Source organism: Ptychodera flava, chromosome 19 (genome assembly GCF_041260155.1).
Source record: "Ptychodera flava strain L36383 chromosome 19, AS_Pfla_20210202, whole genome shotgun sequence".
NCBI lineage: Eukaryota > Metazoa > Hemichordata > Enteropneusta > Ptychoderidae > Ptychodera > Ptychodera flava.
Window position 1 is genome coordinate 21,559,572 of NC_091946.1, and position 16,530 is coordinate 21,576,101.

The window sequence follows — 16,530 nt, forward strand, 5'->3', positions numbered from 1 at the left end:
ACAGTACTGGGTAAATCCGGCAGAGTGCTATTATGCTGTCTACAACATGCCTTCGGAGTTTCAGGGCAATAGTACTTATCACACTTACCATTGTATCACTTCCTATTCAACTTTGAATCTCTGATGCTGCAAGATTATGAGATGTCTGACTACTCAACTGAGTTACAGTACTGGGGATATACCGTGATTCATTATGATTTGTACCATCGGAGATTCCTTGGAGAAGTCTACCAAGCTTCCCACTTCTCGACAAATTCATAGACTAGTTTCAGGGAAGTCTACCATGTGTATACGAATCAATCGACTATTTTCACAATCTTGAAAACAGTTTTAAGCACACCATTCTTCTCAATTTTGATTTGAATAGATTTGGAAATTTATGCTTTATTGAGAGAGGAGACAGCATTTCTGTAAACTTTTCCACTGATTGTGTCCTCGGCATACAGAAATTATGATGGAAATTAGGGAGACTAGTTGCACCCAGTTTATGAAACTAAAAGGATATAGATCATTTTCCCCCAAAAATTTACTTCCTAACTTTTCTCAGAGAATGACTCCATCAGTTCGTCATAACTTGCTTCCCAAAAGTATAGCATTTGTCGGATGCAGAATGTGATTTTTATAGTTGTTTAATAATTTTTTTGAAATTTTCATAGAAATATCTAAACATACTTCAACTAGATATTATTCTGATGCTTAACATGATTGCTTTTTATGAAAAACTGAAAAGTTATGAGAAACGTAACCTTGATCATAGGTACAACTCAAACAGAATTGTGGATAATTTATTGTACTGTGCGATTACACACTGGACGGAAAGACAGACGTCTTGTGCTCAAACTTTTATTGGAATCTTTTATTGCAAAAGGCAAATACTTCACTACACACAGTCATACCTGTCTACAGTCACTAGTGAGAGAACACAACACCTCTGTAACCCTATCACCACCATGGTTTGGCCCTAGCCCATTGTTGTCAATGGTGAGGGTGGACCTGTTTACTAGGAATTGGGGGTGAACAGGTTTAAAGTAAGTACTCTTCCATATTGTGCAGAGTCAAGAATACAAAGAAACAGAATAGAAAATGCAGAAAAAAACGACAAAATACATATATAACTTGAAGGTTACTGGCAGGACACATGCAATGTCATGATAAATATGTACAAATTTATCTTAACAATGGTGTGCTACAAATTCAACCACTATTATTGCGAGTCATTTTCAACCAAACCTGACGAAAACTTGGAAATTCCATTTCACAGCAATGACAAACTGCAAAATACATCGATAATTATTTGTTAAAATGCATACTTGTGTAGCTGAAGAAAAAAGAAATATGTTGGAATGAGATGTCTGCATACAAATACACCCTTGTAATGCTGACCAACCATACAGGATGGAAATTTGAAGGTTTTTTCACCGTGGAAATAAGAGCAATTCAGCACCAGTTTTCATATAAAATATATAATAAACCTTGAACCACTAATACTGAAGACTTGCAACTTCTAATTATACAACTCTGACCTGTGAACACTTGACTATGTTAAACATCCCAGTGGTCTATATATCAGACTTGTCTACCTTGGAAAAAACGCCTCAACATGAGTCTTTGCACAGGATGTGCCCCTGAACAACATAGCGTGTACACACTGCATATTCCTCTGGCCACAAGAAAGTTTTATATAAAGAATAAGTTTTTCCAGGGTACTTCTCGTTTGAAGTAAGTGAGATAGCCTTGGATGTGGAATGTCGTTCCTTTATCTTTCCTCATGATCAACGTCGGCACCGCTCGGCAAAGTTTTCTCATCTGAAGGAAGAAGTAAAAAAGTATTAAAATGTCTGAAAGGAACAGATTTTTTAATCAGCTGTAACTCAATACAGCTTTGATTAATATGATAATACTTTCAAATGAATGATGAACACCATGTTAATGGTCAATCTCAACGAACTTGTAGAGGAAGTAGAAATAGGCATTCAGGACTGCAGCATTATTCTGAGTTCGCCACAAGAGGAGGGTTGGGCCAGGCCACCCTACAGTTTTTCGAGTGATCTATTCAATTGTAATAACCATAAAAAGAGAATGCAGTTTAACAACAAAATATGCGCAGTATATATTGTTATGTGAATTGCCACTTTTCTGTTTATCAAAGCTGTGGAGAACACCGTAATTTCAAGAAAATGAATTATTTGGAGATCAGAATGAGGTGTCGCCTGCAGCATGTTGCATAATATAGCAGAAAAAGTCTCCAATAGGGCACCTGATGAAACAGAAATCCTCTCTGATGCCAGGAAGAATAATTAAATTGTTCTTTAGGATCGCTGGAATTTTTTTTGTAATTGTGCCAAATGCATACTTTTGCATTAAATTATTTCACCCCTTTAAGGGCATTTTGTTGTGCACCTTTTACATTTTTTTTTGGTTTCACCTCTTCTTGGAGCATGTAGAAGCATGATTCGTAAAAAAATTAGAAAAAAACTTCGCTCGCTGCCTCTGTAGCTTTGCCCAAAAAATCAGAGGCACAATAATTTTTGTTCCCCTGGTCTGAGGAAACACTTTTCAAACTCAACATTGTAAAGAAATTTAAACGCAACATTCAATTTTAATAAATGTACCGGTATATTGTCCATAATTACACAGAGACAAAATTGCCTAGATGTTCAGATGAGAATGTCTATCTCCAGATGAGAATAAACCTAGAAAGCATAATATGTGTTACATTGAGCGAGCGAGAGAGAGAGAGAGAGAGAGAGAGAGAGAGAGAGAGAGAGAGAGAGAGAGATCTACTTCCATTTCTTCTCCGACTTACCATTAATGATCTCCTCCAAGGCTACTGCTAATTTGGGGTCACATGATTTGACCTTTTCTGGTGATTGGCTTGGAGTGCTGGATGCTTCTGGGGATTTCACATCTGAACGTAAACACAGAAATAAATAATTAAATTGTATTTTCTCTGATGACTTGAACAAATTTATCACACGCCTTCAAAGCATTTCACATTTTTATAAATGTCAATCAACGCTTTTATTTAAATGACTGCATTACTTCAGAATAGTTTACATATTCTGACAAATAACAACTTACACTACATTCTGAAAACGAAACACTATTTTTACCGGAGATGTTGTAAGTTGGCCATTGCTATTTGTTGGTGATTGACCAAAGCAATGACATGCACTTACACTGTTACAAGTATGACATTGTTAATAATGTTGTCTTGTTGCCAATTCTTGAACTGATGATGTCAACTCTAATAAACAGTAATCACAGTCAGATTTTCATTGCCCCAATATGGTGCTTTGCACAATGGAAAGATAGTCTAATAAAATTTCACATCCTACACGATGGCTAACATTCAAAAATCTCTGTTTCCTGTTTAGTTAGTGATGCACTTCTGGCTGTATATATGCAATACATTGCTTGTCTCCGAAAAAGTTACATTGCAATCTTGATAACACACAATAGATGTTTTGTAAAGTCTGCATGAGAACAGATTTTGTATCACTTGGAAACTGAAAATCAAAATCGGCAATGCTGCTCATCTTTTGCAGTGGAGTGAAAAAAACAAAAGTGAAAGCTCTGTGTTTGTAGTGACAGAATCATCAGTTTTAAAACTTTGACACCTTTCCGAGAAGTTGGGTTTACAGCTTCAAACAATCACTATTACTGAGTAGTTATTTACAAAAAGTTAGTTCCATTGATAATCTCACCTGATGATGGCGATGACTGGGAAACCAGATTTTTGCTGACATTAGCAGCTGCATCTCCTTTTCTCGGTGATGTCACAGCATACAGCCTCTGTACCTCCTCGAACTTGGCTTTGAATTCTGCTGCAAGTTCGGGAGTCTTGAACTTCACAGCCAGCTTTTCATGGGACAGTTCATCCTCCGAATTGTCCATAGCATGCCACGCCCACGAGCGATCCGATCCCTTTACGGGATTCAGCGTCATCTCTGCAGTGATGAAATGATTGGCACACACCTTGAATACCTGGTCTCTCCTCATCAGAATGCGAACCTTGCTAGTCTGTTGGTGCTGCAGGATTTTCAAGTCGCCGATACCTCTTTCTTTCCACTGTTTCTGTTCAGTGTCATACCTGTATAGCTTTGCTCTGTGACAGTACAAGGTATCCTCGTCTTCCTCACCAGTTACCAGCTCAACATTTTCCGGCAGATGGGCGATGGGTTCAAAGTGGATGCTGTCACCTTCTTCTTCTGATTTGTAGTAGCTATCGTCGTGCGAGCCGACGCTTTTCAGTCGGGACGGGCTGGGAATTTTCTGGGGGCTCTCGATTTTCTTAGGGCTCAGGGCCTTGTCCAAGTCTGCCTTGAAGCCAAAGCCAGCACCACAGGAGCTGGACGCAAGGTCAGCAAAAGAGGGTGTATCCAACTTGAGAGATGGTTTCACTGGTGCTTGACTTCCTGTAAAGGTGAAGGCGGCAGTACTTGCTGGTTTAGTGCTGCTGCTCACATGGCTGTCTGGACTGTGTCTGAAGCTGTGCGTGCTTTCTCCTACGTCATCCTCATCTTCCTTATGCAGAACATCAGCTGTGCCGATGGCAAATTTTGGAGTAAAATTGAAAGTCAACTTAGAGTCTGCAGGGCCTTTTGTCGGTGTTGATGTTGTTGCCGGTGTACTGAAGGTGAATCCTCCGCTCTGCGTGTCGCCGAATGAGAATCCAGCGTTCCCTGATTGGCCGAATTTGAATCCACCTGAGCTAGAGTCGAATATGGTTTTAGAAGGAGTTGACGACCCACCAAAGCTGAACTTTGCTGTCTCATCCCCGCCACCTGGGGGCGCTCCAAACTTCATGGCAGAGCTGAGTGATGTCGTTGATGAAACATCAGAATCCGACGATGTCAAACCAGGCCTCCTGGTCTCACAAGCGACACAATTGGTTTTGTCGGCATTGTTTTGAATGAGACATGTGTCGCAGCTCCATTGTCCAGGTCTAAATGCTTTACATGATGTACACACTGGCTCTTCGAATGGATTGCTTATCGGACACGCCTCACAATGCCAGCTGGATGGTTGAGGTTTGAATATGTTTACGCTTTTCTGCAATTGAGAGAAAACCATTTAGTTATTGCAAGATATGAAAATTGGCAACTAGAGATTCCTTGACACATTCACCCCTATATCCTGTAAACAGATCCACACTCACAATTGATAGCAGTGACTTTGGGCCAAACCATTGTGGTGAAAGGGTTGGAAGGACCACTTTTAAGAGAGAATGACCAGAACTACTGTATTGTTCTTTGTTTTTTGTTCTTCTAGTGACAAGGAAAAAATATCAGTCCAGGTGTGGCAGCTTGTACAAATCTTGAAGCAAAATTGAAACATTTTTTACAGTATGTGTAAGGAACATCAGCCAATGAGGGCCTGTACTCAAATACAACCATTTCTAACCTTCATCGGTTTGCCTGTGACATAAATACAACAAGACTAAGTACGTAAAGGAATCAGACAACACTGTCAGAGGATGGGAAGAATATTCTACGTTTACCATATGCTGTGCACTTCTTTGCCTTGAGTTAAAGGTATACAGTCACCTGTAATCTAAATATGCCCATGGTCAAAGGGGCGTTCCTTGGTATTCAAAATGCCCATGTGAAGGTGCTGTTTTTAAAAAGCGGCCACCTGCTTAAAATCTGTGATTGGTTAGATTTTCTTTTTCCATGGTAACTCTGGCAAAATTGGAACACGTGACAGTATACCTTGTATAAGTCACAATCTGACTAAGAAGTAAAATCCTTTACAGCAAATACCGAGCTAAAATGAGGTATTTTTACCTGATTATTTGCATTCGAACCAGCTGGTACTGGCCTCTCCATATCACATGCGCCACATATTTTCGAACTCTCTGGATTGCTAACCAAGCAGTCCTCACACTGCCATTTTGAAGGTTTTGATTTTAATTGTTCTCCAATTTTCTGAAAGTGAAATGTTTACTTTAATTATTAATAATTGATCCATTAAATTCAGCTTTCATATTTGTAATGTGTATTCTCTATTCTACCAGTTTCCATTAGGCTAAACCACACTAGGTCTTGTCATCAAGCTTTGAATAGAAGCTGAGAATTAAACTGATACCAAACTACTGGGAATTCCTTAAAAACTCCATTAGCTGTAGGTTTCAATGAATTTTCCACCTCATTGTTTTGTTTGACAAATGAATTTTCTTATTCAATTGCAATTAGTTCAAAATGCTCACTGTTTGACTGTCAAATCTATATCATGCTATTCCCAGATGTGAAAATAAGAATCCGTAATTCATTTTAATGAGGATTATTTCATGCACGGTCCCTCCACAAAAACGGTCAAGAAACGCTTTTGTTCAAAGGTGCTAATCACCTACACAGTTGCAACAGTCCGCGTTGCGGTGGACGCAGGAACGAATGACGTCATAGGCAAGTTAGCGTCTTGTTTCAGTGGCGTCTTGTGACACGGTCCCGCTCCGGTATCCTACGATTTTCAGTCAATCAAGCTACTTTATTTTCATCTTTCTGCACTGTTTCGCATGTATTTGAAGACTGGTGAGAAGATGAGTAAAACAGTTTCTTAAAGATCTAGGTCACTATCGAGAAATCTTGGATGATATTTTATGGCTGAGTTCAGCCATGAGGTGATCTTGACCGACGCCATGCATTTCGGAAACACTGTGAATTTGTTTTTTCACCTTTCATCAAAAAAGTAAGTCATGCACCTCCTAACAAGGCAAAGACTTCGAAAAAATAGGGAATCGTGTTGTGTTGTTATTTTGAAACCTAATTCGACAAGAAAACTAGTCTTTTTTGCCGCGTTAATATTTTCAACAAAAAACAAAATGGCGTCGCTTGGATCGACGAGTCGTATCTGCATTACATGGGAAAATCCTAAAATGTCTTCCTTAACTCCCTTTTGATATCGATTTAACATGATAATTCCTCAGTTCCAAACTTTGAGAGTTCGATTTGAAATTTTTAATCGTTTTCAACAAATTCAATGCACGAAATCAAGGAACTCTTACGATGACCTTGTTTTTTGCAAGGTGCTCCCGTCGACCGTGTGTCTACCCATTGAGAGTTGGCGTTATGGTAATAGTGCAACGTTTTTTCCCCCCTTTTTTTTCTCCTTTATCGATCGTTCAGAGGTGTCAAGTGTGTCCCTACCAATTGTTCAGTCTTCTCAAAAGTAGGCAATCAGGTTCATGACGGAATCTGTTCTTTCTTAAGAGACACAAGTTACTGCCGAACCCAATGTTTTGATTTTGTCGACCTTTCGAATTCTCAGACCGCCAAATTTAGAGAATCTAGAAACCCTACAAGTGTCGCGACATTTTGGTGACATGACCTCCCCAAGCCTGGGTGCCAAACTCTCTGCCATGGATTTTCCTGATTGAGGATCAAGTGAGATACAAATCATGTCGTGTATGGGTTTTCGTATGTTACCCACGAGAGACCGTGGTCAGCCCATCGATGGGTATTTATATACAAACTGATTGTATCGGTTGCTACACTGTGGACATTGGAAGACCACGCAAGGCTTGGATTTCGCAGCAGTACGTGTCGACGCAGGATTTTTATCTTCCAAAATGAAGTCCCAATCAACATGGGAGTCGTCAAATTGACGAAATCGTCTCCGAACTTGTACATAGTTCACGCTGCGTGACTCCACGGCAGGCAGATGTAAACAAACTTTGGCCTTTAGACGCATGCGCAGACAATAATCAGAATGCATTCTGGGAGAATTAAGTTTCTGCTTACGATAATTTTATGCATGTAACTGTTAACACCTCCTGCCGCACGCGTGATAATCCGGGATTATCCCCATCGTAAAATCAACAGAAAGCCCAATCGAAACCCGGACTATAACAAAAGAAACTGGTGGCGTTTCTTGACCGTTTTGTGGAGGGACCGTGTTTTATGGATGCTTGGCAGTCTGGAAACTATATCAACTTATAAAACTTGACATTTCCTTGACAGAAACCACACATTCATTTTTCTGACAGCCAAAAATTTCTTCATGAACAATGTGAAAACAATTCAACATTTCTATTATTCAGAACATTGGTGAGCTAATTTGAAGATTAGCATATATACCTTCAATGTTTCTTCGGTTGTACTAGAAGGTTCCTCTTCAGGAGGTTCCTCGGACTGCTTCGTCTCGCTGAGCATCTTTTGAAATTCTTCAAATTTTTGTTTGAACTCGTTGGCAATTTCTGGAGTTTTGAACTTCACAGCAAGCTGCTCACTATTAGGTTCGCCTTCTGAGAAGTCCATGGCGTTCCACACCCAGGACCTGTCTGACCCAGCGTTTGGCCGCAGCTCCATTTCAGCGGTTAGATAATGATTAGCGCAGACCTTCATTACCTGGTCTCTTCTCATGATTATTCTTATTTTACCGGTCTCTCTGTGCTTCATCACTTTAATATCACCAATGCCACGCTCTTTCCACTGTGACGTCGCCTTATCAAAGCGGTACAACCTGGCCCGTTTGGAATACAGCTCGTCTTCCTCCTCTTCACCGGTCTTGATTTCCACGTTCTTCGGGAGTACCACAATTGGCTCAAAATGGATGTCATCACTGGGAGCTACCTCTCCATCTTCACCTACAGCATCTCTTGGTCTGGAGGGCGATCCAAACAACTGGCTGCCTGCTCCCTTAAATTTAAATGAGGGATCTTAAAATTGGAAAAAAAAAGACAGTACTGGTATTAGTGTATGCTGGAGTATATTGTTAAAAATTAAATTCCTACTGGTCACATCTTTTGTATATTGTACCCCTGTGTTTCCACCCAATACATCACTGATATTTTACAAGTGTGTGATCAAAATATCTTTTGATACACAATTTTGAAATATTTAGTTTGTATTCAAATCATTGATGAGTTTGAAGTGATAATGTGTTCAATCAAACCAAAAGGTGTAGGAAGTACCGACGGTAGTTCATTCTACACTACAGACATGCCACATGTGAACTGTGACACTCCCAACACCACCTAGAAAGAGAATTTACATTCTAAAAAAACTTGGAATCACAGACTATCACATTCAAGTTCACACTTATTTACTACGTTATGGTATTCTGAGACATCCTTTCCATACGACACATTCATCAGACAACCCTCAATACAACATAATCAGAGCAGACATCACATAATTCTTTCCAAAAATAAACATAGAAGTGACAAGGCAGCTGCTCTCTGTATGTCACCAAATGCAAATATTTTTTGACAAATGCTTTAACAGGAAATTTGAAAAATACCCCGATGCAACAATGTTCTAGTTTACAGTATCGCCTTTGACAATACTGCTGTGACTTTTTTTGAAACCAATCGAAGAAATGCAGCCATCTTGACATTATAGAGGTCAGATTCAGACAGTGATGTCTGTACTGACAATGCAGAGGAGGGGGTTACCCCAAAATCCCAATCCAACAGCCTTCTGGGCCTCCTGGACTGAAAGTCACCCATTCTTTGCTACTACAAAGCGCATGTCCAGTCATTTTGAGAGGTTTACAAAAATGAGTAATTTAAATCATAGACCTACCAGATTTTCCGAAGGAGTAATCATCAGAACTGGATGCCACACTTGCAAATGTGGTGCCTGACAAAGACGCCGCTGCTAAACCACCAAAATCTGCAGTTTCTGTCTCTGTTTTCTCAGTTGTAGAATCTGATAGAAAGGTTCACAAGAAGGCAATTTCTTACAACCATCAAGTTTTCCACAAAATAAATCAAGAAATTTCCTTTATGCCAGGACTTTTCGATAAAATGTGTGTCACCCAGCAATGAGTTCCATTGGAGTTATCTTCTGTATGTTTACTGGTTTACTGTCAGTACTAAATGAACACATTTAGATAAATAAACTTTATCAGCTACAGTTCTAATAAATATTTTCGAATTTTTTCAAGCTCATTGCTTTCAGGTGACATAATGGCCATCTACAAGAATGTAAACAGTATTTTTTGTTGTTATTCTGTGTTTAAAATTGAAGAGAAATGGCTTTAGATTCCCTCTACACTGTCACAGAAAATATAATGCAGGGCATTTCATATCTAGATGTACGCAAAGATTTTTCACTGACTTGTGATATTTTGTTATATATGGTAAAACATGGTGGCCATCCAAACTACTACTAAGGTGGTAGCAAAGTGACAAATCTTAACAGTGTTAAAAGCCAGGGACTTGATCCCAGTGATCAAGTTTGTTTTAGTCTATAAGAGGATTATGGAGTGTCATAGCCTTTTGTTTTCCATTGAAATTGTAATATAATAAGTAGATTTCCCAGCAAAACAATCTGACGCCGGCAAAGGCCTGTAAACAATACTGGCACTGTGTCACACTTTGTGATCATAACAGATAGTACAAAGTGGCACAGAACAGTCAGTGTTTGTGTCTACATTTATGCAATTACTTTAAACACTCTACTCTTTCAGCTTACACAGGCTTAGCAATGAACATTTCTTGTCAAACACTATAAGATCTCTTTTTTATCTGATATATGAATATGTCACAAAGAAGGTACTTACAACGCAATCATAATCATCCATAGATCATGTAACATACCTGTTTCACCCTTCACAGTAGATGCAGACACCTCTGCCGTGTCATCAGCTAGAATCCAATTCTCCCAATCATCAGACAGTTTCTCATCATTGCAACCCCTGCATCCAACACATGGATCCTTGTCTTCGTACAAATAAAATGTTCTTGGGAGTTGTAGCTTCTCAGCTCTCTGAACTTGGTCTGCGGTGGGCTGTTTCTCAAAGATTATCTCAACGAAGTCTGTGATAGCGAAAGGTTGCTTTGTCATTACGGTGATTCATTCTCGATTAGTTTATATCCATTACATATTTTTCAATAGTTAATATATGCAAATAGCGAGAATGAAAGAAGAAAGAATAACTGTTCCACAATGGTCAATAGGGCTACACCTTTTTCCCATACATTTACAACTTCAGCCAGCCCTACTGAACAGTCTTGAACTCTGACATTTTGGTACATTTTACATGAATTTACACTTAATTTATATGATATATGAACTTTGACACATGCAATTTTACAGAGGATATTGGATTTTTGAGAAATGTAAATATTTGTTGATCTGAGTAATCTTAGAAGCTTACCAGACTTCTCTTCATGTTGAAGTTTCAGGTCTAACTTGGGAATGTCTTTCTCCTCTGTTGGCTTACTCCCAAAAGTGAGTTGGATCGGGCCAGAAGGTTTGTCAGTTTTCAGACCAAATGAAAAACCAGCAAATGGAGATGCAGTTTTCGGCTTTCCACCACTCTCAGCTGTAGAGGATGAAACGGGTGATTGCTGGGAGGGAACAAAACCCTTTCCGAAGGTAAATTTAGGAGGGGAAATAACCGCACTTGATTTTTCACCTTTAGTTGCTGTCTCTGGCTGCTCAGCTGATGCAGGTGGCTTGAGAGTAGACCCGCCCTGTGGCTTTTCACTCTCATTGCTTGTTTCAGAAGTGGGCCTGGGAGCATCACAAGCTTCACATTTGTTCACCCTCAAGGGATGGCTGACTAGACATTCCTGGCATTGCCACATTTCTTTCTTCCTACTCATGCTCAGCTGATCACCAATGTCACCGATAGTCAATTGCTGCTCAATCTTCTTCTCATCTGTAGATGAAGAGAGCTGTTTTGAATCTTGATCCTCAGTGGTGGCAAGTTTCTGCCCCTGTGTCTTAGGGGACTGGAACGTAAACCCAGTACTGCTCCCTGCCGAGGTCGATGATGGAACCCCGAAAGAAAATCCAGTACCACTTGACGTAGTTGACGATGGCGTCCCAAAAGTAAATCCTGATGACCCATTTCCAGCTGAAGAAGCTCCAAATGTGAATCCTGTGCTACTTGCTGCAGTTGATGACGTACTTCCCAATGAAAATCCTGACCCACTCACTGCGGTCGATGATGGGGCTCCGAAAGTAAATCCTGTTCCACTTCCTGAAGTTGATGATGGAGTGCCAAATGAGAAGCCTGTGCCACCTGCCGTTGTCGTTGTAGTTGATTGACTTCCAAAGGTAAACCCTGAAGGCTGAGATGCACCAAACTTGATGGAAGAATCAGAACTTGAAACATTGCTTTCCTGAAGTGCAGGACCTTTACTCTTTTCAGTGCCTGGCCTTGGTGTCTCACAAGCAAGGCATACTACCTCTTTCAAGGGATTACTGACTAAACAAGTATCACATTCCCACATTTCCCTTTTTTGCTTGCTGAACAAATCTGCAAGAGTCATTTTCTTTCCCGTATCTCCTGCTTTCATGCCATCTTTGCCATCAGACTCGGCTTCTCCCTTCATCTCTGACTGTATCTGAACCATTTCCTGACATTGTTCAACCTTAACCTTGAAGGCATTGGCCAGCTCCGGGGTCTTAAATTTGACAGTGAAAACCTCCTGTTGTTGTTCACCATCAGCAAAATCAACAGTGTGCCAGATCCATGATTTCTCTTTAGCAGGACCAGGTTCTAACTTTATATCCTTTGTGATATGATGGTTTGCACAAACTTTCAACACCTGGTCCCTTCTCATCAAAATTCGTGTACGCCCAGTCTCCATGTTCTTCAGAATCTTCATCAGTCCAATGCCACGTTCTTTCCACTGACGGCCCTCTGTATCGTATCGATACAGCTTTGCCCGCTCAGAAAACAATGTTTCCTCATCTTCTTCTCCCGTTTTCAGTTCAACGTCTTTCGGCATCGACACGATTGGTTCAAAATGAATATGGCTTCCCTCATCAGATTTGTAATATTCATTACCATCGTCTTGTGAAGCAGACGACACATTGAGAACTTTATCCTTCTTTGGCGTTTCAGTAGTTTCCACTGGTGCCGCTTTCGGAGAAGATTCTGGTTGGGATTTCTCACTATCTTTTGCATTTGGTGTCGAAACTCCGAACGTAAATCCTGCAAAAGGTTTGTTCTCGACTGGCGTTTCTTGCTTTTGTGGCTGGTAACCAAAGGTGAACGCACCAAGTTTACCATCGGAGGGCGTTCCGAAGTTGAAACTTGAGGAGTCCTCATTTTCCTTTGCTGCGGTACCTTCATTGGGTGTTCCACAAGCACAACATACGGATTTACTCGCTTCATTGGGAACCTCACAAACTTTGCATCGCCACGATCCAGGAGGCGGTTTGAATAGCTCAGACAATGATTTGGTCTCTGGTTTGTCTGGTTTTTCTGGTTGAGCTCTGCTACCAATCAACAAAGCCTTCAGAAGAGGCGAATCCTTCTTCTCAGGAGTCTTACTGGGTACTTGATTCGGACTTTGGGGAATCAACTTTGGCGGAGCCTGACGCAACATTTCTTGACATTCTTCAAACTTTGCCTTGAACCTTTGAGCTACTTCTGGTGTTTTGAATTTCACAGCAAGCTGCTCATGCTGGGAAGTCTCATCTGAAAAATCCATGGCATTCCAAACCCAGGATCTATCTGAACCAGCATTGGGATTGAGTATCATAGATGTTGTGAGTTGATGGTTTGCACATACTTTGAAAACTTGGTCACGTCTCATCAGCACTCTAACATTACCAGTATCATGATGTTTGAGGAGCTTGATGTTACCAACCCCTCTTTCTTTCCACTGTTTACTGCTCTGATCAAACCTGTAAAGTTTTGCTCTTTCACTGTACAGCGTCTCTTCGTCCTCCTCACCGGTTTTCAAATCAACCTTCTCTGGAAGCCGAGCGATTGGTTCGAAATGAATATGGTGTCCTTCATCATCTTGGTGGTCATCTGCGCCATCTCCACCATCGGCACCTCTGGAGCTTTGGAATAACCTTGTACCGGCCCCTGCAAATCCCTGGAATGTACCCTTGGAGCCCGTACCAAACCCAGAGGATTCAGAGGGTGCTTTGGCTAACGATGCAAATGACAGGGAACCACTAGCTCTTTGTCCGAACGTCGCTCCGTTTTCTGCAGAGGATGTGAGAGACTTGTCTTGTTCTTCCTGCTTAGAAATGCCCACAGCTGGTTTGCTTGGGCTTGTCACTATCACCAGAGTTTTGCCATTATCTGCCATGCCAGAGAGCTCACTCTTCTTTATCAGGCGTGGTGGTTCTCCCATGTAGCTGCTGGCGGATTTCACTTGCCGACTTCCATCTTCCTCACATCCTGCGCAACCAGGACACGGCGGCCTCTGTTCATACAGATAGAAGCCATCTGGCAACATAAGCTCTCTTGCTCTGCGCATTTGCTCATCCGATGGCTTGGTTTCTGAGACAAACACGACATCATCATCAACGCTAGGTTCCCGAACAAGGTCAGGTTGCTGTGCCTGGGATGTGGCAGAGGTTTCCCCGACACCATACCTGTGCAGAGGAGACCTGTGGAAACCAGAAGCAAGGTCTTGCTCTGCTTCCTGTTCATCACCATCTTCTTCATCATAGAAATAGTAGTCATCATCATCTTCGTAGTAGTGTTCCTCTGCCCCCTCCTCATCATAGTAATCTTCATCAGCTCCTTCAGTTTCCTCTTGAACCCTGTACGACTCTTGAACTGCTTTTATTGCTGTTGTGGTACCTGGGGATGTGAAAGAAAAGTCCTTGAAGGCAGAGGCGCTGAAGGAAATTGTTGCCGGGGCGGTAGCTTTCGGAGGACCATCTGTGGACATGGTTGATGATGTAGCTGTGTCTTCTTGCTGTTTGGCAGCCATGGAACTCAGGATGGCTGCAGCTGACCCACCGGGGCTGCTGCCAAACGAAAATCCAGTTGCTGCCTGGGTTGTGAATCCTGATGGCTTTTGTTCTGTGCTTGTCTGTGACTGAGGAGAGCCAAAGGTAAACTTGGGAGCTGTGAACTGGAATTTTGAGGTTCCTCCTGATGATGGTGTAGAACTTGCATTAGTGTTTGAAGTGGGAGCTGGAGTCACTGTGCCAAAGGAAAATCCGGTGGTTGAACTTGTCACTGGCACTGAGCCTTGACTTATGCTTCCAAATGTAAACCCGGTGGACACCTTACTATCCGCACTTCCAAAGGTGAAACCACCAGTTGGTTTCGAATCACCAGCTCCTTGATTAGCACTAAATGTAAAGCCAGGGCCTTTCTGTGCACCAGCTGAAGCACCACTGAAAGAAAATGGAGTGGAGGTGCCAGAACCAAATGTGAAAGTCGGTCCACTGGCAGTGGCCGAGGTCTTTGCTTCAGTTGGCTTCTCAGTGCTTTTTCCACTGTCTGCTGCGCCTGGTTTTGCGGTTTCACAGGCCAGACATGCATATTTGTCCATCGGATTACTGACCAAGCACTCTTGGCATTCCCAGGTTCCTTGTTTTGGTTTGAATTTCTCCGCAAGACTCATCTTCTCTTTACCTTTGCCTTCCCCTTTCTTCTCAGGCGAAGTCTTCTCAGGAGTTGTCTGCTCCGGCAGCACGCGCACTGCTTCTCTGCACTCTTCGAACTTTGCTTTGAATTCTTCAGCCATCTCGACAGTTTTGAATTTGATGGCAAACGTTTCCTGCTTGGGTGCTTCCTCAGCATAATCAAGGACTGACCAACACCAGGATCTCTCAGACGTGGGATGTTTCCTTAATTCCATGTCCTTGGAAATGTAATGATTTGCACACACTTTGAACACCTGTTCTCTTCGCATGACAATTCTCATTTTTTGGGTCTTTTTGTGCCTCATGATCTTGACTTGACCAACACCCCTCTCTTTCCACTGACTGCTGTCCTTGTCAAATCGATAAAGTTTTGCTCTCATAGAGAACACTATCTCTTCATCCTCTTCTCCAGTGATCAAGTCCACCTTCTCAGGCATCTTCACTATGGGTTCAAAGTGAATTCCATCATCTTCCTCATCACCATCCTTCACATCACTAGTGTCACCTTCATTGGTGTTGTCTTTTGTCTTTTCAGAAACTCTGACGGCAGCTCCAGGCGACAGTTCACCTTTGATACCCGTCTTACTGTTCTGGGCAATGTCGCCAAATGTGAAAGGTTTTTGAACATCCGCACCGAATACAGACTTGCTTCCAGTGGAAAATCTGCTAGGAGAGTGGTCCGTCGTTGTTTGTGGTTGCTTGGCAGTAACTTGGGGAGAGGCATTGTAATCCTTTACTGACTGACTAAAATACGAGTCAGTTTTGGGCGGCGGAAACAGAGACTGTGGTTGCGGCTGCTGGGGTGTCAACTTCGTGTCAAATGCTGGCTTTGGTTCAGGTGTGCCTTGACTGTGCCCGGCCATGGGTACACCCATGGGCACTGTACCTTGATATACTGAGGGAGAGTACCCTGGTGTCATCTGGGCAGCTCCAGGTACCCTCTGTGGTGATGCTACATACCCTGGATCAACTGCTGGACTGACAAGCCCAGTACTACCGACAACATAGCCCCGTGGGGTAGGCGTTGCACCACCAGGCATCTGTGGGACATGACCTGGTATGACATATCCAGGTCTGTATCCGTAGCTGTAAGGTGCATCCTGAAGTCCCATAGTTCCTGGAGACTGTAGTAATGTTACTTGTGCTGGAGCTCTTCTTTTCAGCTCTCTGATGTCAGTCTGTGAGTATAAATCAGAATTTGCCATAAAGGCTTGCATTAGTA

The 16,530-nt window shown here is 41.8% G+C and overlaps 1 protein-coding gene across 1 annotated transcript in view; it reads right to left on the minus strand.

Annotated features, from left to right (window-relative positions):
• Positions 1-827: 827 nt before the first annotated feature.
• Positions 828-16,530, minus strand: part of LOC139118892 (E3 SUMO-protein ligase RanBP2-like) — a 49,277-nt gene continuing 33,574 nt past the window's right edge. The window contains exons 21-28 of the mRNA XM_070682450.1: positions 11,107-16,486; positions 10,547-10,765; positions 9,528-9,653; positions 8,079-8,659; positions 5,790-5,930; positions 3,708-5,055; positions 2,807-2,908; positions 828-1,806 (exon numbers count right to left, since the gene is read on the minus strand). Of these exons, the coding sequence (XP_070538551.1) occupies positions 1,757-1,806; positions 2,807-2,908; positions 3,708-5,055; positions 5,790-5,930; positions 8,079-8,659; positions 9,528-9,653; positions 10,547-10,765; positions 11,107-16,486 (7,947 nt within the window). The 3' untranslated portion in view covers positions 828-1,756. The remainder of the gene's footprint in view (positions 1,807-2,806; positions 2,909-3,707; positions 5,056-5,789; positions 5,931-8,078; positions 8,660-9,527; positions 9,654-10,546; positions 10,766-11,106; positions 16,487-16,530) is intronic.